Source organism: Dermacentor silvarum, chromosome 7 (genome assembly GCF_013339745.2).
Source record: "Dermacentor silvarum isolate Dsil-2018 chromosome 7, BIME_Dsil_1.4, whole genome shotgun sequence".
NCBI classification, from domain to species: Eukaryota; Metazoa; Arthropoda; class Arachnida; order Ixodida; family Ixodidae; genus Dermacentor; species Dermacentor silvarum.
In genome coordinates, this window is record NC_051160.1 from 57,473,580 (window position 1) to 57,496,475 (window position 22,896).

General features: G+C 48.3%; 2 protein-coding genes across 2 annotated transcripts; both read right to left on the reverse strand.

Annotated features, from left to right (window-relative positions):
• Positions 1-249: 249 nt before the first annotated feature.
• Positions 250-14,177, reverse strand: LOC119458073 (ras-related protein Rab-4B). Its single transcript, XM_037719882.2, has 7 exons — positions 14,019-14,177; positions 12,827-12,907; positions 11,382-11,496; positions 8,389-8,451; positions 6,764-6,918; positions 6,004-6,099; positions 250-4,074 (listed from the first exon to the last, which is right to left on the reverse strand). Exons 1-7 carry the CDS (start codon positions 14,032-14,034, stop codon positions 3,962-3,964), a joined length of 639 nt encoding a protein of 212 aa, XP_037575810.1. The 5' UTR covers positions 14,035-14,177; the 3' UTR covers positions 250-3,961.
• Positions 14,178-15,431: 1,254 nt separating this feature from the next.
• On the reverse strand, positions 15,432-16,049 carry LOC125946762 (proteasome assembly chaperone 4-like). Its single transcript, XM_049670736.1, has one exon. The coding sequence runs from the start codon at positions 15,849-15,851 to the stop codon at positions 15,438-15,440; it is 414 nt and encodes a 137-aa protein (XP_049526693.1). The 5' UTR covers positions 15,852-16,049; the 3' UTR covers positions 15,432-15,437.
• Between the last annotated feature and the right edge of the window lie 6,847 nt (positions 16,050-22,896).

Sequence of the window (22,896 nt, forward strand, 5' to 3'; positions counted from 1 at the left end):
AATATGCCTTCGAGGATGACTTTGCCCTACGCTACTTTCGTTTCAATTTTATGTTTAATTGGGCACACTTGACGCCTTGAAATATTCGAGAACTATTAGAAAAATATTCGTAGTTAGTGAATAGTAGCTATTCAATTCGTTATTCAAAGACTTCGAATATTCACCCAACCCCTACCAATAAGTGTGCCTTTTGCAATGGGGAAGTGCGCTGCACAGAAACATAGGAAAAAAAGCAGTGCAACACAAAGATCAAAGACAACCGGCCAACCAGTATTTCTGAACGGCTGCATCATTTTATTAAAAGATAAATCTTATATACAGAATGTCAGCTGCTACCTATATATATAGTATTTAATGTCTGTTGTATATATAATATGTATATATTAAAGTGTGTACGCGTGTTGACGAGAGGCTCGAAAATAACACTGGTAGCCTTAACAATGACTGCTTCTTGTACCCAAGTACCGAGAACATAACACTCAAAGAGCACACCCGCCAAACGTCATTCAACGATACATGAACTTGAAGGAAAAAAAAAAAAATACATGACACTTTTACATGAGACGAAAACCAAATCACAGTAAGGAGGCACACTATTGATCACAACCAAAGTTGTTGTGCAGCGGCTATAGTACATTGGTTAAAGACACCCCGTGTAAACATGTGCTCGGCGATGTGTAAATGCAACACGCGTGTGCGGGAGGGGCAGGAGGAGGGAGTAACGTGCATCTTCACGCTAAGCGAGTGCGCTAAGAACGAAATTAACGCGGGAAGAGTTCACAGCACGCAGACACCAAGAAGGCTTTCCTGCAAGAACACTGTTCAGTAATGTATGTCCATCGAACGTCCATCGACTATCTGCCCCCTGATTAAAAAAATTGTGCTTTCAAACGAATGTAGGCGGAACGTCAGACAAAACTGGTAAAATATGCTTTTTTTTTTTTTAACTTTCTCGACATCTGTTCCACTGAGACCCAATGGCATATAACAAGAGAAAGGGAAAACCCAGATGCCCGTTTGACTCTTAGATGAATTTGACTCTTAAGAGCAACCATAGCAGAGTCACCGAGATATTACAAAAGGCTCGCATATTTTTTCGCATACTTGGCCTCTTTCCATGTGGATACGGTCGACAGAAGTTGCAGGGCGTTTTATTTTTTTCATCTTGCGATTCAGCATATGTTATAAATCGCCTCTAGTTTTAGTAGCAGTGTCCCTTACAATTCATTTTTGTGAAGACTCCGAAAAGTGTCTCCAGCGATGTTTTCATAACCAAGAACCTAGAGCTGCGTTCCAGACTATACTGGCCATACATAGCTTTATATGCCTGCCATGGAAGGCTTCAGACGCTTCTTAGAATCGCAGCTAAATCATGCCGGGATGGATTAACATGGCAGCTATGCTGAAAACCTCACACACTAACAGCTAGCTGCAGAGCTAAATCTGCCGACACAATAGCTAATCTGCACTGGCAAGCAGTCTTGCAAGAGCCCTCATGATGCTGCGTCGCTTTGGCCGCAGAGGCTTTCCTGTCACTCTGTACGGGCAAAAAATCATCTGCTAGGCAAAGAAGCATGCGCATCGCCAGAGTTGCGAGACTTCTTTTTTAAAATTCTTTTCCCTTTTAATTTTCCATCCCCCTTACAGACACCATGCTTTTGTAACTACACTAGAGATGTTGAGCTCCTAAACTCCAAGGCAACATTTTTTTTTCTCCCCCAAACTCCAGCACATCGTCCTCTTTCAGTTGGGAGAGAAAGTTGCTCAGTGGGCCACGAAACTGCAGCACACCCGGCACCAACATATAAACAACCCCGAAGCGAGTCTGCGTTATTGCACGTGTTGCATTGCTCATGCTCAGCCCCTCCCAGCGTTTCTCAAGGCAACCAAGTACGAAAACTGAAGGAAAGGATCTGCCTGTGCTTCAGTCAGATGGAATGTTTAAAAGAGTAAGCTTCGATAATAAAGGCGAGTGCAATTATTTGCCACCGCTCTCATCAAACAAGCAATGGCAAACACTAGCGCAGCACGCCAAACTTGAGAAACCCACACAAGGACAAAATGTGAGTGCTTCCAGGTTAAACTCTCACGTGATACATGTGCTTCCAACAACTCCGGTCCGTCCTTGCGGGACCAACAGCGTAGGCTTGATAAAAAAAAGGCACACACACACACATACAGATCGGCATCGTAAAATAAATACAGAGCATTTATAAGCCACAAGCGGATGCACATGTCCGGAGTGAAATGCAGACAGAAACATATAAGAAAATGCTCACAGATTTTGTTGCTGATGTCTGCGTTATCGGCAGCATCAAAGCGAGGAGTGTTCAGGCTTAACGATTGACAACACGTGCCTTCAGTGGAACAAGGAAAAGAAAAAAGAGAGAGGGACTATCTGACTAGACAAACATAAGCTACGGGAACTAACCGTCCAGCCACTCTCTTCTGAACACTTGAAACTACACTAAATCACCTTTCCACAATGACCAGCACCTCCGACGTTTAGCACTTGAGCTTTCTTGGTCCTGGTCTCCCACGTGGCCCTCAATTCATTTTTGATTGCGCCCACCGAAAGCCTGTCCATCCATTTACCAGAAACCTCCTCAACTTGTCACGAAAGAAAAGTGTTCCACCTGTTTCCTGCAAAGTGACCGCTGCTGGACTTGCAAAAACGGCACACGGCGAGAACAAAAGCACAATCAGATGAACTCGACCGGACACCTCCGTATCATCTTTGGGACAAGACGCACTTTCCAAATCCTGTGATATGTTGCTCCCAACAAAGCTTCAACAAGGCTCTAGCGTACGACGGCACATGACCCTTCCGACGTTTACGCGAGCGCTCCTAAGCAGGACTCGCCAAAAGTTAAACAGCCTTGCACAAACCTCAGATAAAAGTTGCCGAATTATGGATCCTGCAGATCTCAACACGGGTCTTGCCCGTAAAACACATCCCAGCCGATGATGGCACGCCAGACTGGGTAACTTTAACACCCCCCGACACGAAAACCACGAGCGCACCTGGCCACCCCTGAGAACTGCACCCGACAACACCTAGTACCACAATGTAGGCGCACCACAAATGTGACTGTCACAAACATACGAAAAAAAAAGAAAGCCTCTGCATTGCAGGTAAAACTGGTTTAGCTATAGGATTGTGCAACTCTTAAAAATGACGTAACTCCCAATTCTACACTTGATTACAAAAGTCAGAGCCCCCCCCTCCTTCCCCCCCCCCAAACAAAAAGGGGGGAGGGGGGTGGAGAAGTGTGTGTATGTGTGTGTGGAGGGGGGGGGGGGGCATAGATTAGAGGAGTTGCACTCAAATCAAACACCTCTTCAAATCCCTGATGTGCTTCACGCCACCACACTAATGAACCACGCTGTGCAGCACTCTTGGGAACTTTCACATCAAGCAGTCATCAGATCGGTTGGAACAGAGACCTAGTGCTGCAAAGCCTAGCTCAGCCACATCTGGATCAGGTCCACTTCAGGAAAGCTTTGTAGAGACGCAGACACACCCCGAAGCAAACATAAATAAACTAAAAATGAACAACCCTAGCGGTATGAGCAAAATGACCATCTGAAAGATTAAAAAAAAAGTTTCCTAGTCCTCTCAGTATAATCTTCCATGGTTCTTGTAAGCATGCGCTTTCATAAGAAAGAAGAGGCGGTGAAGCGACAGTTAAAGCAAAAAGACACGTCAGAACAGAGAAGGATGAGGAAGACAGCTCGTAATCAAGAACATGACAACGGCACGAGGGCTTAAAAAAAAAAAGGACAGGATAGAGGGGAAACACTTGAAAATCGGCAAACAAAGGATGCAGCCATGAGTGCCACGGCAGCAGCTTGCAGCCTTTGTCTTCCCGAGGGTGTGCTGAGAGAAGTGTGCGCCCCCGTGTTGAGAAGAGGGGCAGATGACAGGCATCGCGGAACAAAAGCGTGTCGCGTCTTGACATCAGCAGGAGCACTCGGCACCTGGGCGCCTCTGCTGCTGCGAGCGGTTCAGCTTGCGCAATGTTGCCTCGCCGTACTGGATCCCCGATCCGATGCGCTCGGGGTCCAGCTCACCTGTGAAGAGATTAAAATTATGAGGCATGCCGTAGCGGGGAGGGGGGAGGGGGGGGGGGGTGCACTGCAGACTGATTTTGACCACCTGGGTTTCTTCAATGTGCACCTAAATCTCAGTAAAAGCCCATTCGCGCATTTCGCCCCCATCGAAATGTGGCTGCCATGGCCGGGATTTGATCCCGTGACCTTGTGCTCCTCAGTGCAACATTATAGCCACAAAGCTATTGTGGCAGGTCTCATCACGTGGCTAAAATCCGGATTTTACCAAGCCAGATGTGGTGTCGGATGATATCCTGAAGCAAAATGTTGGGACTCTTGCACTTCAAGTGAACATGAAATGCTTTAAGTTCAGTGATGGGTGGCTCTGCAACTTTAACAATAGGAATGCTTTACCTCTTGAGTATCCAGATACAGTCGAATCTCGTTAATTCAAACACGCTTAATTCGAACTGCCGGTTTATTCGAACTGACGCTGTGATCCCGTCAAAGTTATGTATATTTCAATGGGCGAAAACACTCGGTAATTCGAACGCAAAAGCATTTGCGACGGTCAATTCGAACATACCGCGGACCGACAATGCTCTCAGCAGCGTGCCAAATTACGCAGCAGCGCCTCCGACCGGCATTGCTCTGACACCGCCATAGAGCAAAAGCTTTGGAGAGACCCCTTAATGCAGCGGCGGAGGCCCTAGTCCAGCAAATGCTCGCTTCCCGATAACGGCAGAAAACGAAACTTTAGCAAGCGGGCTATGCTGGCGCCGGGGCGGTGCCGGCACAGCAGCGTGCGCACGCGGGGACCGTTGAAGGTGGGGGAGCTGCGAGGGAGTTGGGAGAGAAGGCGAGGGGAGCCACCGAAGCCACTGCCACCGAAGCGGCAGAGTTGCCGAGGCTAAATCCGCTTCCCTGCCATTCTCCTCCCTCACATTCCACGGTCTCCGCGCGCGCCTGCCATGCCGGCGCCGTCCGCTCCCTGAAGTTTCATTATCTGCCGTTATCGGGAACCGAGCGTTGCCCGGCGTGGGCATTTATGCTCTTTATGCGCTTGCGCGCCGCGATATTTCACGACTCGCACCGTTCCTGCACCGTGCTATGGTGCTCGAATACTTCAAAAATACGTCTGTCCTTTAATTCGAACAAATTTTCGTGCCCCTTCGAGTTCAAATTATCGAGATTCGACTGTACAACAGCATTAAGCCTAAACAAACCTTCAGGTCAACCGTGGATACCATGCCCACGTTACTGGGGCGTTAGACACTCCTCGCTGTCAACAAGCTCAAGAAACAACTGTACATAAAAGAGGGACCTCAAAGGCAGGCAGTAGGAAGGTGCCAGATGAGGCACCCATTTAAAATCTGAGGTGCACTTGAAGTACCTAGTAAATCTCTGATGTGGGCATCAGAGTGGGCACAGCATCCAGCAGCATAGCCAATACGCAGATCATGAGAGAAATGACTATGCTCGGTCTTTGAGTGCATCTCTTAGGCTGATCACCGGCAGTTGCTTCTACGGTGCAATGAATGAATGAATAAATGAATGAATGAATGAATTAATTAATGTGACATTTATTATTCCAAAGCTGCCTCCATGGCCTAAGTATTGGTGAAATAAGGCTCTACGCAAAAGAAAAACGATAAAAAACCCAGTCCCAGAACTGCATCTTGGTGTTACATTTCAGCTACCAACCGCAGGCACCGACAGAGGATCTCGTTTGAACAAACCTTCAGCATGTCTTCAAATGTTTGGTTTATAAAGCACGTTTCCCACCAACGTGCTTGGTAAAGTTCGAGAGTCAACCTGCTTCATTTATCTGTCATCTATGCAAGTTCCGATTGTTCCTATCTTGCTGTGTAAATGAACCCCACTGAGCCCTCACTCTTTCTCTGCGAGTACGTCCACCAAGTGTACCGCACACGCGTGTCAACCACTCACCAGACTCGATCTTGGCCAGTATTGTCTTTGCACACTTGAGAAACGCCTCCTCCACGTTTTCGCCCGTCAGGGCACTGGTCTCCAGGAACATAAGCTCTGCAAAGGAGACACAGAGTGGTCACTCAAAACTGACTTGATGGTGACTGCAGTAAACACTGAACGACCAACACGTGAGAATACACAATGACAGCAAGAACACATAATCCTTCTGAAAGCATGTGTGGTGCTGTGTTGGGACCCATTGTGTCCGTCTCACACAACCTACAACAGGAACAATGATGACATTTTCACTCAGTGACTACGAAAAACATGCAAATAGGCGTCGCCTGCGATAAATTTCAAAGTGCCAGAGGCTATTCCAGTTGGGCTGAAACATTTCCGAAGAGGTAGGGATGCAGTGTTTCCACGCCTTCTGCAAATGCCTAAGACGAATGTCAGCTAAATTCCTTCACGATGCCTAGTTTGTTGGATGCTGGAGCAAAAGACGGTGATAAAGTAGAACACCAAACACATGCTCCAGATTGGCCGTGCTCCAGCGTACGACATGCTTCACCGTGATACACCTTCAATAGTTAGTGACTGCAGTGCTGCCACTACTGCCGACAGAAAACGTGTCAGGCAGAGAGGCGCAGCTGTGCCACTCAAGAAAGGCTCTAGTACACTCTAGCTGCAGCCACAGTCAGCAAAGGCTGGGAAGGTTGTCAAAAGAAGCTTGTTTTTTTTTTTTTTTCAAAAGAGATGAAGGCAGAGGAGCACGCACCATTCTCTTGGGCGAACCGGCTCGCCTCGAGGAAGGTGACCTCGCGGTCGTCCTCCAGGTCCTTCTTGTTTCCCACAAGCAGAATGACAATGTTGGGGCTTGCCAGAGTGCGCGCATCCGTGAGCCAGTTCGTCAGGGCATTGTACGTCTCCCGGCTGCAGAGGGAGGGGCCACAGACGTGTCAGGGTCGAATGTGGGGTCAGGAATGGACAACAGAGAATAGAAAGAAAGATTGGCTAAATGAAGACACTCGGAACCTCTGTAATTGGACTTTACCAGCTAATGGCAAAACGAAAAAATAGTTATGCAGAAACTCCACTGGAGTTGTCCAACTATCTGTAAGCATAGCCCCAAATTTCAGTTGGCCCACTCTGAAGTTTCAAGTTGGCCCACCCCTACTATAGGATTATGTATCCTACAGGTATGCATAAATCATATCGTAAGAGTATTCTCTCTGATCAAACTTTTTTTAGGGGGGGGGGTTCAGTTGTTTCTCATTACTTATAAAGCTACCAATCATCTACATTTACACGTAGATGATTAAATGTCTTAAATTCGCAAATTACGCAGATACAAGTCATTACACTTATCGCGTGATGGGCAAATAGATTTTGCTGCGGTACTTGCCAAAGAATGCTTCTGCATTAAAACGGTATGCCCAGGAAGTACAGGACAGCCAAAAGGATTACTCCAGACAAGCAAGCGCAGTTTTAAAGGGTCCCTGAAACAGCTTTTGTCGTATGCCTAGGCACAGAGGGTATCTCTCAAGGAATGCTTCTCACGAAGCATTTCGTGTCAGTACGCTATAATAAAACAGGTAGTAGGAGTAGTTAAACATTAACCTCCACTCAAGTCGCAGGCCACTTCCCTAAACATTTACACAAGTGTGGTCGTCACTATGTTCTGCCTCCTTCACGCAGTGAGGCAAGTGTTGTCGCCTTCCAGATGATCTGAACTGAGTGTTCCCGCATCTGTTTAGCTACGCAGTTTCCCTCTTTAAGCCTGGGCTACATGGAGCAAAATTTCAAGACAACCTTTGCAGAGGCCCCCTCAAACCCGCTTGAAGGACTCGTTGATGTCTACGAACCACACATCAATAAACATCCTTCTAGAGAGCGTATACGGAGTGGCTGGTACAACTCTGGTTGCACAGGTCAATGCTGCAGTGAAAGTGTGCAATTAGATTGCTTCCATGCTGACAGCTCCTCTTCCAGTCTACACGACGCGCATCTCATATGTTAGCAATGTTCGTAAGTGGTTGAGTTGGTAATACATGTTTCAGTCTTTCCTCACCCGTGTTAATTTAGCACTCACTTATGTCTTTCAAATTACACGAGTTACTGCATGGTGCGATAGAGACCACAATTTTTGGCCGGCTGTACATTTATGGTGTTAGCTCACCCAAGCTTGAGCCATCCAATTTCACTTGGCCACGAAATCAACCTGCCCCCTCTGCATGCTCAATGCAAGCTCTCAAACTGCGGTCTGTACGTGGTGCAGTCCCTGGAGCGGTCAACTTCAATGGCAGTGCCATCGTAGCAACAGACATGTAGAACAAAGTTCTATGGCCAGGCAGCCCTTGCCCCCTAGAGCTGAAAGCAAAGCTTCCAATGTGAGGCACCCACCTCGTGATGTCGTACACCAGCAAGGCACCCGCAGCTCCTCGGTAGTAGCTCCTGGTCACAGACCTAGTGAGAGAATCCCATGGCAGCGCATGTAGTTGTGCAGCAGATGAAAATCTTCTAAGCTTTGAAATAAACCTAAGATTTTGAACCCCTCTTCCATTCTCCAAACCACATACAGAATCTTTACCAAGACCAGATGGAAAACACTGACAATGATGCTGCTGGCTCATGCCATTTCGAAGCAGCTTGTGGAGAAGCAAAAAATGCATTTTGGAGCAGTAAATTGAAATTTCGGAGTAGGATTATTGAACGTGTGAAAACGCTCCATATTATAAAGTCCTCTAAAGTTCAAGTACCTGTAATTTCGATATATGACCAGCTACGCAAATATTTGCTTGCATAGGTCACTTATGTGCTTTGGCAGACACAGTTTTGCAAACAAGTAGAGCTGGCAAACGAAATTTTTTTTAATGGTTTATGGTATATATACGTTTTAATTCAAAACTCGAGTGATCAATGCCAAGACCACTTCATTTTGTCCGATTTTTCAAGAAAGCTTCCGTTCCAAAATATTCATCATCAGATTCGACACTCAGATAATTTCACAGTTATAGGTAGCTCTGTAGTTAGTGTATTCAGCTCCCAACTTCACGTGGCCTCGAACATTCATTACAATCCCAGTATCAGTGGCTAAAGGTACATTCGACTGGTCCCTACAGCATTACGAATCAGTTTGCAGCGACAAGAAGACCTCTTGACATTGAGGCACACGCGAAAGTGTGCCCGAGCCCAACGTTCAGCTGTTCACAGAGCAATAGGGAGGGCCAAGTGATTGGAATTCCAAGGGGGGGGGGGATCTCAGTTGTGCTCCCACCTTGAAGGCGAGACCGCATCCAAGTGCGGCGTTGTGAACGAACTGGGCAAATGTGTTTTGAATGCTCGTTTTTGACCAGCCAAATGTAAACGTCATTGCGAGAGCATTTTAGAGAGCTCGAAAGCAATCAGTTGAATGTAGCGTTTTTGTTTTACTTCTGCTCTACGGCGAGAGTGAAGCTGAGGACAAAATGGCCTAACAAATATGATACAATAATGCTGATGGCCGTCATTTTCTACATAACAAAGGATGGACACAGCAAAACCAGTTTCGAGGTCTTAAATGCTGTAGCAGTAATACATTGTAACCCATGACAACACACTGACATCACTGGGGCCAGGGGTCCTGGCACAAAATTCAAGACAGGAACATATGGCTTTCGATTTCATTGCTCGCGATGAGTTTTCTTTAAAAATAAATGGGGAGGAGGGCTGGACAAGCAAGTTCTCAAAGAACGATCTGCTAGCCTAAACTGGTTTAGCGCGATTTCAAGGAGCCCCTTTCAATAAGCATGCCTGGAAATGGCAACACAAACCCATTACTGATGACAATGCAAAGACACCAGGAAAAATTCAAGTGAACATTGCCAACCTGAGCGTGAATGCATCCTTTTCGGTTCTATAGCCTATGGTTCTATGTCCTTGTCTCAAATTCTCTCAAGATAATAAATACAGCACAAGGCACAAGCACTTCTGCTGAATGCAATTCTTCCCTTCATTGTGGTTTTGGAGTTATGTAAATATCAAAATGATTGCGAAACAAGTGACAGTTTTCCATGTTAGGGCAGCAGAGAAGTGGCAGTGCCCGAAGAGAGCCACTGCTACAAGTTGTGGGCTTTGTTTTCAAGAAGCAAATAGTACAGAGGCTGATAGCGCACAACTAGATAGCCCTCACAATCCTGTGCAATCATAATCACACAGTGGCCTCAGTAGATGAGACAAAAGAAAGCCTCGGAAACAATGTACGATGGACATGTGCAAAATAAAGAAAGCGCAACGGCAATCCTGACAAGATAGACATCCACAACAATCACTACGCCACATTACAATACACACGCAACACTTGTAGAGTCAAAACAACAATTTCACTGCAGTCAGCACTCTGCTAGAGATCAATGGCGCTAAGAGTATACACCTAGTCAGCAGGACACTGTGACTCGCTAAGTGCGTCTGCTCAGAGTTTCCACGACTGCAGACACCTCTAACGTGTAGTGCACACTTACCGCTTCCTATGTATACACTCCGTCTGATACATAGCAGGCAATGTTGCGGAAGCCACACAAGCAGTGTGGTCATGGGAGCCTCACTCTGCGAGTTTTGTGGTGCAGTTGATTTTGATCCGCAACACATTTTACGGAATGAATATTTCATCTAGTATTATAATTGCAGCTTGTAGACCTAGCGCTACGTCAAATCACAAATTATTTGTGCACCTTCGTGCTTCCAGCATACGACACACCATGTTTCGGTCACGAGTGCGAGCTGTGCCTGCTGGTCGCAGAAATGTGTAGCTCTGGTCATTTGGTGGTAAATCAATTGATATCTGTGGTGCTTTCCATGCTATAAATGTGTCATATTTTGAGACATAAGAGTAGTAGACTTAATGTTACGTCGAGTTAGATGATGCATGACGCTATTTGTTGGTCTCAAATGCGAGCAGCGAGAGAAGTCTCTCTAGCCTTCATAGCTTTGCCGGCTGTGTATTGAACGGAGTATAGGAGGTCCTCTGTAGCATGCAGACGATCCCACTAAAGCCAGGGATTCAGGGGCAGTGGAGCTCTCATGTTTTTGCAACTGAGGTGTCAACAGCAAAGACAATTTAGGTTTTAGCATGATGAAATGTTTGAGACATCAAGGCCTGCCTATCGTACGTAAAATATAAACCTACTTGCATAGTGTGATTACACTGCTATGCACTATTATGTAGGTGACTCAATATATGCAGTGCAAGCAAGTGCACATGCAAAATGAACTCGACAAACTGAGGAGGAGGCAAACAAAAAAAACAAACAGGCTTGCAAGTTGCCGAGGCAACTTTCGATACACAACCGCTGAGCTTGCCTTGGTGCAATGACATGAAGGGCCAGCAATCCCATCAACCGACCGAGAAACTTGCCCACCTGAATCGTTCCTGGCCAGCAGTGTCCCAAATCTGCAGCTTGACGGACCGGCCGCCAACATTCACCACCTTGGAGCCAAACTCGACCCCGATGGTGTGGTTGGACTCTGCTTTGACTGCGCTCCCCCACAATCAAGGAAAAAAAAATAAAAAATGAAGCAGATGAGTAAATAAATCAAGTGCTCAAGTCTTGACGAATCTGTCTTCAACACTGCAAGCATATACAGTACTCTGCAATTTTATTATGAAGATTTTTAGCATGTAACTGCATTGAATTGGCAGCAAGATTTCCTCCTTCTGTTTGCATTGTTCAATAAACACTAGGCATCACCGCCTGCCTGGTTCGTCTGGACATTGAAATGTCGACTGACAGCTAAACCCATTTCTTCAGCCCATTGCTCCTTTTGCTGTTCTTATAACAGCAGTGTTACATTTTTTTTTTTTCCACAAGATGAACAAGCCGAGTAAGAATGTCAATGTACCAGAGAATGATGCAAACTATAAAATACGATATTGTTAAAAAAAAAAATTTGAGTGTGAACAAAACAGTGGTAAGAGCTGAGTCCTCTTTAAAGTTGCTCGAATAAAAATGCCGGGTGACATGTCGTACATTTCTATAGGCTAAGTGCATGAAAGACCGCAAGTCCAAAGCCCGCTTACCTCAAACGTCAAGCATACATTACTTTGTCTTGCACTTCACTTCAGCCAACTCCTTAACTATGGCTAGTCAAAAATCCTCAGCGCTGTTGCTACGACATGCACGTAGTATAATAGACATCCCATAATTTCTTTATAATCTTGCAAGCTGCACAGCCGCTTTGAACAATGGAGTTCACACGGAAGAAGCGCAGTCAACAGCCAAGCGAGGATAGCCCGTCAAGAGTACAGAGACCAACACACTTCTCTAGAATGCGCGAACCACGTTGCTCAGGACTGCGCTGGCGATATGACATGTGGCACAAAATCGGCTGTAGTGTAAGGCTGCGCGACTACATTTACAATTTCCATTGATTTCTCTCGATCTGGTGGTTGGCTTAAGCTTTGGTAGCGCTGCTTTGGCCCTCAGGAGTGTCGTCTAGACAAGTGTGTTGACCTCTGAACAACGCTGCAACATGCGCATTTCACAAACGTGAACGCTTGGCCGCAGAAGCTTTATCCCTTTGACATCGGTCGGTCATGGCATTATAGGCACGCTAACTGTTCGCCGCTTCGTCAAGCTCTTTTTCTTTCCCCGATCACATCTCGCCATGCTGCAATCACCGACAAACGCCGCCGCTCCGTAGGACCCGTGCTCACAAACGAACACGTGACGCTCACAAACGAACACGCGACGCTCATATGACACAAACCGCGGTCAGTCATCGCGAACACCCCCGAAGAGGGGGGTCTGATCCCCCCAGCAACAATACCCGATCGCAGAGAGAGGGGGACAAGAAGGTCACTCACACTTGTTTTCAATGAACTGGTGGAGAAGGCATGACTTCCCTGTTCCCGCGCTGCCGATCACCAGGAACTTGAACAGGTAGTCTGCGAAAAGGAACGGACGCCAGGATTAAGACAAACGGCGCGACACCGATCGAATGAGCCGGCGGGGGAGTGCGGATCGCTAATCCTGCAAACACAATTATCAGCGCAACGGGGTTTTCGGGCGCAAGATTAGCGCGGAAGCAATTAGTTTCCGCGCGTCTCACGTCACGACCGCGCGCGCGGTGGCCTGTCAACTGGCCTCCACAGCTACCGTCAGACAGACGGGGGTAAACGCACCAACAAAACAAACCGCGAAGCGCAGCATAAAACACGGAGGCGTTCCTTTCTCTCCGTTGCTCCATTTTGCCTGCGAGCTGAAGCAGTGGATAAAAAGAGAACTGTGTCATCAACGCGTTTCTTCTAAAAGGGGTCTGATCCTCGACAAGGACAATCACTTCTCGCTACATCCGATACGCACACGCTCGCCGGGAACACAAAAATCGTTTCGAGAATCGACAGCAACTGGCATAGACACCTTCCTTTCATCCAGGTATCATGGATAGTTAGAGCTCGATCGCGTAGTGCAAGGAATCGCAAACTTCGAAAACAGACCTGACAGGAAAACAAGACCGCAATCGCCGGGGCAACAACTCGCGTGACACTGCGAAACCGGAAGAACAAAAAAGACCGTCGCCGCAAAGCCGCAAACGCCGGTTGTCTCCGACCGCTGCAAAAGATTGCACGGTGGATCGCGTACCCGACTTCCTACGCTTGAGCATCGCCGAGCACGGTGTTACGGCGCGGGAACGTGTTTTTCCAAGCCCTGTCGCCCGGTGGTTGTAGGCAAAGAAGCCGCGCCCTCGCAGAAGCAAAACTTAGGTTTAGCCCCAGACGACGTCTAGACGACGGTCGCAGCGCAGAAGAAAAAATGTCCTCAGAGACACAGAGCAGACTGCGCAGCAGCGTCGACTAGGTCGTCGCCGTAGAGGAAAGCGATGTAGGCCTACTGGGCGAGAAACCCGCTGCAAACCGTACTACACACAGCTGGTCGAATCGCCAAGCGAAGAGGGGGGGTGAGCACGGTGCGGGGGGAGACACCCGCCGTTGGGACTTTATTCTCCTCACTTCGAGCGGCCGCGCAACGGAACGCGAGACGGAAACGTGCACTCACCGTAGGACTCGGACATGCTGCCGCCCTACTACGATGCCGCCAGTTTTCGGGCATCAAATTTACACGGCGCCCGGAGCGCAGCGCATCGAGACCTCTCGGCTCCTCGGACGTTTTCTTGCCGTCTGCAAAGTGACGACGACGGCCTGGCTACTTCCGCGGCTCGGTAAACAACCAGCGAGCCAACGCGGAAGCCGACTAGAGGCACCTGCTCGCCGACGTAGTCGATGACGTAATCCCCTTCCGTTTTACCAATTTAATCGTTCTAGCGTAGTGAAACAAATTGCGCTAGCGTGACATAAAGGTGCTATTCGCTGCATCTGGCTCGTTCCGTCGCCATGCCAACGTTGCCTTCCCTCTCTACCCTCAGGCAATGCCTCAGGTGACGCGACACTACCGTTTAGTTCCGTCGAACATCCAATCTTTCGCGAAATTCCTCCGATTATTTTACACATTCTCCGTGAGGCGCTCTTCAACGCTAAAGCACGCTTTAGGCAATGATTGACACATCGATTTACACCCTACACAAAATTTATGCCCTATCAACATGTATTCGCGTTGCGCAGGAAAAAGAGAGAGAGAGAGAGAAAGAGACGAACGCTCGGAGCAGCGTTCGCCGGCGAACGGATAACGTAGTTGAGAGCAACAGACAAATTAGTGAACCAATGGGGCACCTCTAGATGACAGTGGAAACGGTGGAAACCTCGTCGTGCGTGGGCCTCGAAAACTTCATTGTCACGCATCGAACGTACGACGGGTGGCGGGACTATAAGCGTTGGACGTGTGTATTAGATTCACTGTCAACTATTTAAAAGTTGATGACGACACGTGCACACTATTTCGTGCAAGGCAGATAGGCACGCGTACACAGACGAAGAACGTAGTAAGTATTCTTTGCGACCCCGCCTAACCAAATTTTCCCTAGAGCGAAGATACTCGCGTTTGATAAGGCTCAGAAGTAAACACCTCCGCTGTTTTGTTATTTCGATGCTGCTGATCTTGCTGCCATACGATTTTTAACGAGTCTTCGACGCGCCCTTCGTCGACTTTTTCTCCTTTCATTCTTGCTTTTGCATGGATGCATGGTCTGCATGCAAATTCCTCGAGCACCTGAACTATCCTGCGAGATGACGCATGCTGTGGCCTATATGAACATTTACTTTATGGTTTGAAGCGTATATACACACAATTCCTAAATTGTGTTACAATTGCTATCTCCGATGCAAACAAAATTAATCTTGCGCCAGTCGAAAAATCGCAACTCCGGGAAAACAACAGCAGCAGTAGAAACATTTTCACGTGCAACGACACTCGAAGCCTTAACACAACATTTGTGCAGCTTACAAAAGAGACAATTTTTTTTTTTTCAGAAAGAAAAGAAGCGAGAGAACGTGCTGACGTTAAATTAATGCACCGCGGCTTTTAATGAAACTTGTGCGGCATCAGCGACATCTCCTCGACGATGCACTCGTGCACGAAGTTCACCGTCGCCGCGTCGGTGGCAGGGACGTTGTAGCTGACGAACACTTGGCACCCAGTTCGCTTGGCCAGCTTCGCTGCGAGAGCGTTGGACGTCAGGTCCGAAGCGTCGCCCATCAGGCTGCTGGCCGTGGGCCCCTTCTCGAAGGCCGTCGACATGGCGACCGAGAGGTTCTTGAGACAGCCGCTCTGCGAGCCGACCCAGAGGAAGAAGCTGGAGTCCATGCGAAGCACGAGAAAGTGCACGCTGTTGCCGTTGAAGTGGCGCGAGAACTGGTGCGTCGAGAAACCGCGTGAATTCGAACCGCCGGCCGACGAAGCCGTCGCCGATGTCGTCGTCGTCGTTGTAGTAGGCATTCGCGGTTCTCTTTCACTCCTCGGCGACCTAGCAGTAGGCGAATATCGTATAATGCGCTGTTGGCAGCCAGTGCGCGGGCATGCGTCGAAAAAATACGCCGGCGTCGAAACACAAACCGCGTCGAAAGCCGTTAATAATCAGAGACGACGACAACAATGCGTTTATGTGGGCGCAGCCATGTTGTCGCGCAGAAAAAAAGAAGAAAAAAAGAAAAACGGCCAGCAGGAGGAATAAAGCGATGTCTCCTTCGAGTCAGTAAAGTAGTGCGCGCCATCTGGGCGCCGCGGAACACATCAAAGATGGCGCGGCGGGCGCTAGTCTCGGAGCCCTGCGCGCTGGCAGCTCTCGAAACATCGTTACATGCAACTCGTCCGAGGATCATAGAATAAATAAAGAAATAGCCGGCACGCGGGCAAATGACATCAAGGTCGCATAGAGGCATTCCCACGCCGGGATTACGGCATGTTGAGAAACACGAAATACGATGTATGTTTTTCTTTCACTAATTTTAATGCTTGCTAAAAAGCCACGTATTGTGCATTCACTAGCTCGCACCCTTTCATTTCAAATGCGCGTAAAACGCAGAAATATTCCGATTAGGCAAACGCCACGGGCATAAGATGAGAAATTTGCTGCATTTACAATCAAACCCTGTTATAACAAATGTGTATATAGCGAAGTAATGGATACAACGAAGTAAGTTAATTTCCCCGTGAAATTCCAAAAGAGATTAATTTGAAGGACATGCAATAATAGATATAACGAAGTAATGGATTCAAGAAAGTAATTTTTCAACTTCGCCATAACGAGGTTTTTATTAAAAGAAAACGTGAAATCCTAATGACTGTTGGGGGCAGATCGTGTTCATTCGGGGTCGCATAGTGCTCCCACCCACCTCCACAGTTCTCACCTATACACAACTGCTGAGAAGTTAAAAACAAGAAAAGCCGTGATGCGAGCTCCAAGCAGCGGCCTAAATCTATAGCGTTCGATCACACGACGGATCGAATTCCGCGGATGAGCATGACGTCGATGCTTGCCGCCAAATCATGTCGCACTCAAGGACCTTCGCAGATTGGCGGCGCGTCTCCACATCTCGCTCATCCGCGGAGTAAAAATCAACGACACGGCCCGTCGCGTGACACGGAAATAACGCAGCTTGCTCGCGTTATAAAAACTGCACGAGCCAGATACTCTTATCGCGCAGATCCGAAACTATAGCACAAGGCGATTAGTTCGAGACTATATACAGGGTGTTTCAGCGAACACTTTCAAATATTTTAAAGGTTGCCTTTGGCAGATAGCACAATTCTATAGTTCATGAGCTGGTCTACTCGACGAGGCGGACATTACTTGCGCAAAAAATTGAAATGCATAATCGACTAATTAATAAAAAAATTCACTAGTTAAGATTTTAACTCATTACCTTATGTCCATATTGCAATCCACAAATTGTAGCCGTGGAGTTCGCAAGGCGGATTCTCAGGATGACACTAAGCATAAAACGGCGTTTTGTTAAGAAAGTAACTGGAACGCCAATGCATTTCTTCGCAATGTCCGGGAATTTATACCTCAAAACTGGTGTCATCCTGAAAATTCGTTCCAAGTGGATCCGTCTTGCGAACTCCACGGCTAGAATTTGTAAATTGCAATACGGGCCATCAGGTAATTATAGTTAAATACCTAATTAGTGTATTTTTGTTAATTAGTCGATTATGCATTTCAATTTTTGGGGCAAGTAAAGTCCGCCTCTTCGAGTAGACCAGCTGATGAACTGGAATTGTGCTATCTGCCACAGGCAACCTTTAAAAAAATTTTGAAAGTGTTCGCTAAAACTCCCGGTAAACACATCGTACGAAATAGCGCCGGCCACTGGGGTTTCGTTCGCCATTGATGACAACGTGTCCTTCGGCGGAGTTCTCTACCGGCGCGATCCTTCGACCTGGTCGTTCCGAAGTGGTGTCGCAGCAAAAACAGGTGAGAACCTTATTACATCAAGGAATAAGTGGCCTTCGCGTTATAGTGTGGGTAGAGATATGGGAGCCATATAACAATGACTCGTAACCCCCGTATTCAGAAAGCCCACGCTTGACTTGATTTAAATGACGCCTGTCGTGAACGCACCAAGGGAAACGCACTGATAGTCTCGGGCGCACGTTAACGCCAGACGTCATTTATATCAATACGGGGCAAAGTGTGGGTATAGGCGGTCGGCCGGCACGCATCTCGCATTGAATTAGACGCGGCGGCGCTTCGCTGTGAGCGTTTACGACGGATTGACGGCTAACGAAACCCGTTGACTGCATGCATGTAGTGAAGCCATGATATATTTTGCCCTCCAGTGTCCCAATTTTGCACGAAATGCACATAGCTTTCCTATTATGCGTGAAGGTACTGTCGTTTCTTATAGGGCGTCTGACGCTCGGCCAAACAGTTTGGTGTTTCAGTACTCGGGTGCTTATTGTGCGCGCCGCAAAGAGTAAAAACACGTCAAAAAAAATGTGGTTGATCCCTCTTATATAGGAATCGGTATAGAACACGAAAGTGAAACGTGTCTTCACAGAAGTAGTGTAATGTTTATTGCACATTGATATATAATGTCTATTGGTGTTTTGTGGCTAAAGCGCCCTTAGGCGTTGATGCACCCACGCTGACGCCTGGTGGCACGTCTCCTCCATCACGACTACCAACGTCGATGACCATGAGCAACCGTCGTGCATATGGAAGCTGCACTACGCTGCACACGCTAGCACAACGCGAAAGACGAAGCACTTAACTGACACACTAATACAACGCGCAAGACAAAGCACGTAACTGAATCGTCACCGAGTCAAATCAGCGCGTACAGCGCGTCGTAATTGCAGCCTCCGCGATCAACTTCAGAAACATTTTCAGAGCTAATTGCGGAGGCCACGCTCCGCTGTGCTGAGTACGGTGAACGCCACCTAGGTGGCGTTGGTAGTGCTTCTTGATGCCAGCGTCCCTTCGAATGCTGGCATCGAGGCGTCGTAGTGCTGAGACCACCGAAGCGTTCACTGTCGGTGCGCGTAAGGCCGGAATACATGGAGCGAATAACCGGCGTCCGAGCGAAGGACTTCGTCGGGCGGCGAACGTCCGACGGCCGGCGTCAAGAAATTTGCCGTCCGCAGCCGATCTGCCTGTCCAAACATTTTCGTCGGGCGAACGCCGCCGCCGGAAGCGTCTAGCGCGCAGCGGTGGACGACAGCCAATCAGGAGGCACTAGTTCCGGTCGCAATGCATGCTGGTGTTTCGCGCGCGCGCGCCTTTTCGCGTCGTCTGCAATCGCGTTGGTGTTGCCGTGTCTGCATGTCTCTGCACCGATCACGGAGAAAGAATAACTCAGGAGGTGCAACTCGGCTCCTTCACGCGTCGTGATAATGTCACGCTGGAGCGCGGCGGCGGACGTCGTGACAGCGCCCCCTACCAAACGCCGGACGCCTGACGTATGGTCACGTGACGGTTTGTCGAAGTGATGCAGCGGATGCGGCGAGCGCGGGGCTCGGTCGCTCCGTCTTGTCGTCTGCTCGCGCGCGGATGCTTGATGCCAGTGCGCCGCCCTTGCATTAGGTTGCTCTAGCTCGAGTACACTAGCTTCTTGAAAAGGGTGCCTGTCGCTGAACGAGACGGCAGCTGTTACAACGAGTTCTTGCTCAGTTGACCGCAGCGCCATAAGAAAGAGACTGACCGAACGCGATCATTTCTCGAAGCTCTCCACAATCGCTGGTGTGGTTTGATTTAACTTCAGTTACTTCGGCATGCTAGGGAACAAGTTTCCTTTGTGGGAAAACGGTGTACAATATGTGCAAATTACAGTGACGCAAAAAAATTGATGGAGCCTGCCGGACGCAACGTGAATTGCCGAGAAAAAAAAATCCACATTCTTCCGGCAAGTCTTTTGTTTTGCGTCTGTGATGATGAGTGACAACGAACAAACATGAAAAGCTTATAAGACAGCAGTTACGTCAGAATTTATTTCGAAACGCCAGTGAGACCGTTTCTTTTCAAGCGCAGCTTGTTATTACTAGCAGATTTCGGTGGCGTCCATGTACGCACAAAATTATCATCAGCATTGGCTCGAGCGTCGTCGTCGTCTTCCACAGCTGGCTCGTTGGCGCCCCTCGGGTAGTTCGTGCTCGTGCTCAGTACGTGCTCGTGCCACTGCTCCCGCGTTTGTCGTCGTCGTCTTCCACAGCTGGCTCGTTGGCGCCCCTCAGGTTGCGCTCGTGTTTGTGCTCGGCATGCGCTCGTGCCACTGCTCCCGCGTTTGTCATCGTCGTCTTCTTCCACAACTGGATTCGTTGCCGCTCATCATTCCAGCATAGAATTTCACCTCGCTTCTGTCGTCGTAATGGGGAGGCCGCGTTTACGGGGGTATGAGCCATTGCTTAAGGCTGTATGTGCCATTCATTGTCTTACACATTTCATTTTGAAGACATTTTATGGAAATCCGTTCAGAATGAACGCGCTCGGTAAAGGGCTTGTCGTCGACGTGAGCGTGAGGGCTTCCGAAGCCCAGGCGAAACGTCAGCGAAGAGCCGCGCGATGTTGAGGCCAAACGTCAGCGTCGTATAGCCCTCCAGGAACCCGACAACGGTAGTGCATGCCTCGGCAACGCTAGCACCAGGTGTCAACGCGATTGTCTCAACCGGAACTTCGGAGCCAGCAGCAGTGCGTGTGCCCGGTGGTGGTTCGAGCACAACGTGGTACTCGTAAGTGCAATTCGTTAGGAGGAACACCGAAGAAACACACGACAGGATTCGCTTACCCCTATTTCCTCGACAGGGGAGGGGCTACTGAAATTTTTTTTTTTCCAGTGTTCATTTCTTAAAAAAAAAGTGCAAATACGTGGTACTTTCTAAGCTAGACTTTACAAAGCCTAGACAGCTTTTTCTTTGCTGATGCCGTGTGTTCCTTGTCACGAGCTTCGTTTACACAATGCTGCCTCATTCGTAGTCCGACGTAGTAGTACAGAATTCTTGCAATTGCATCATTCTTGTGTTCACCACAGGGGAATGTGAGCTTAAAGTTGTCCACAACATGGTCGATCGTAGCCCAGAAGATGTCAGTGCTATTCATGTTATTTGCAAAATAGTCCTCTGCGCAGCGAAGTATCTTATACAAGCGACTGTTGGGGTGCACAAGGCCACCTCTCGTTTTGCAGAGGGTGAGAGACGCTTCTTTCATAGTCGGGGCGTCTACAGTGAGGGACTGCCTGCATTTTTCACAAGAGAACATTCTTGCCACTTTTCTTGTCAGGAATCCAGTAACGTAGTACAAAACTGCGTCGACTACCTCAGCACTGTGGTTACTCTCTTGCACGAGGTCGTCACAGTCCTCCAACTCCCACTCTTCGGTTTCCACCAATCCATCGAGCTTTGTTTTCAGCTCACTGAGGTGCGACCGGCGCGAATCACCGGAGTCTTGCTTCATAAAAATAGTTCGGAAGGAAGACAGGTCCAGCACTGATTTCTCCTCCCGTACCTCGCAGTTCCCTAGCTTCGGTGGCTTCAACAAGCTATATACTGTGAGCATCCGGTACACCTGAAGAAATGTTGGCATATCCGGATGGTCGTTCTCACAACCAGCCTGTCGAGCTTAACCAAAGAACCTTTCGAGCGGGTCTTGGTTTAGCTTCCCGGTTAGGACGTACTTGAATCCACACTGGTTCAGTAGGTACTCCGAAATTTCTAGCATAGACAACATGGTGACTCGGAGGCCTTCTGCAGTCGACTGAGTCAAGAACATGTCTTGCGAAATAGCTCCACTGCGGACATCCCGTTCCCAGTCATCCAGCCAGTCTAAGGAATTCTCGATACACTCTAAATCTCTGCATCCAATGCGCAGGCCCTCTTTAGGAGGCCGTCGGTTCATCGCGTCAAAGAGGTCGTTCATCCGTTCGGTGAATGCAATGGTGCCTGCGGTAGTGTTTGTGTGCAGTATGTTGACTTTAGTGTAGTACTTCAGTGCGGAAGCCATAGATCGGCTGAACAGTTGAGTGGCTAGCTTGACACGCATGAGCTCCATATGTGATGGGTAAATATGGTGATGCGTTACTTTAGGGCAAACCTTCAAGCCTCCTGCGTTCTTGCAGTCCTCTTTGTAGACAGCGACATAGCAAGACCAGTGCACCCACTGTCCGTTCACTTTCAGAGAGCGCTGCTTCAGGAGCCTGTTACGAACGCACTTTACGAGGTGTGGTACATCGGAGAAGACATACACCTTCCTTGCATCACTCATTGGGTGTTCAAAGGAGTTCTTCTTAGCACCGAGTTTGCCATCAATGCCGAGTTCCGTCCACATCCTCCTGTTTGTGCTCGCTCCATCGCAAACAATGCCATCCACGATCGCACCTGCATTCTCTAGCAGTATGATAGCCTGCAGTACCAGCTGACTTAGCACTGTTCCCTTCGTTGGTCCTCGTGAGGCAAACACGCCGACTGGTTGAGTGTAGCTTTCCCCAAAGGGGATAAACATAAAGACAAGCGCATGATTGGCCAGTCCGGCAGTATCAGCACTACTTTCGGCGTGGTTTCCTCCGTGACCGTGGTCAACAAGGCCGGTGTATGTAAGCGTTTTGGAATTGACGCACTTCCGTTCTCGGACCTGTATCTCGTCGAAAAGGAGCATTCCATGCTTTTGAAAGTTGGGTTTGGGCTCCAGTTTTTCCTTCAGCGCGGCGAAAAAATCTGCGTCAAAGCCACACTTCATTCCTACAATGGAAATGTATTTTCTGATTGTCCTGACGCAGGGTAATGGTAGGATATTGTTGTCTCTCATAAATCGGTATCCGGATGGCGTGCGGATATGTAGAAGCAGACAGAGCAGAAGCCAGTCATCTGTGTATCGTCTTCCCTGCTTCGCCGTGACCTTTGCAGCTGCTACACACTCCTTCAAAAGCACGCAGTGATTCTCTGGAAAGCCCGCTTCTTTCGCCGCATCCAGTACTTGATAATCGGCAAGCGATTTGATTTTCTCCTTGCTCGCTTCAAGAGCGGCTTTCAGTGTATTGTTTCTTTTCATGAG

Excerpts from the sequence above, each read along its gene's own strand:
- LOC125946762 (XM_049670736.1), bottom strand. The coding sequence starts at position 15,851 with ATGCCTACTACAACGACGACGACGACATCGGCGACGGCTTCGTCGGCC.
- LOC119458073 (XM_037719882.2), bottom strand. Across the intron at positions 6,919-8,388 it reads CTGGTGTACGACATCACGAG|CCGGGAGACGTACAATGCCC; the intron begins GTGGGTGCCTCA and ends CTCCCTCTGCAG. Across the intron at positions 4,075-6,003 it reads ACTGGCCAAGATCGAGTCTG|GTGAGCTGGACCCCGAGCGC; the intron begins GTGAGTGGTTGA and ends ATCTCTTCACAG.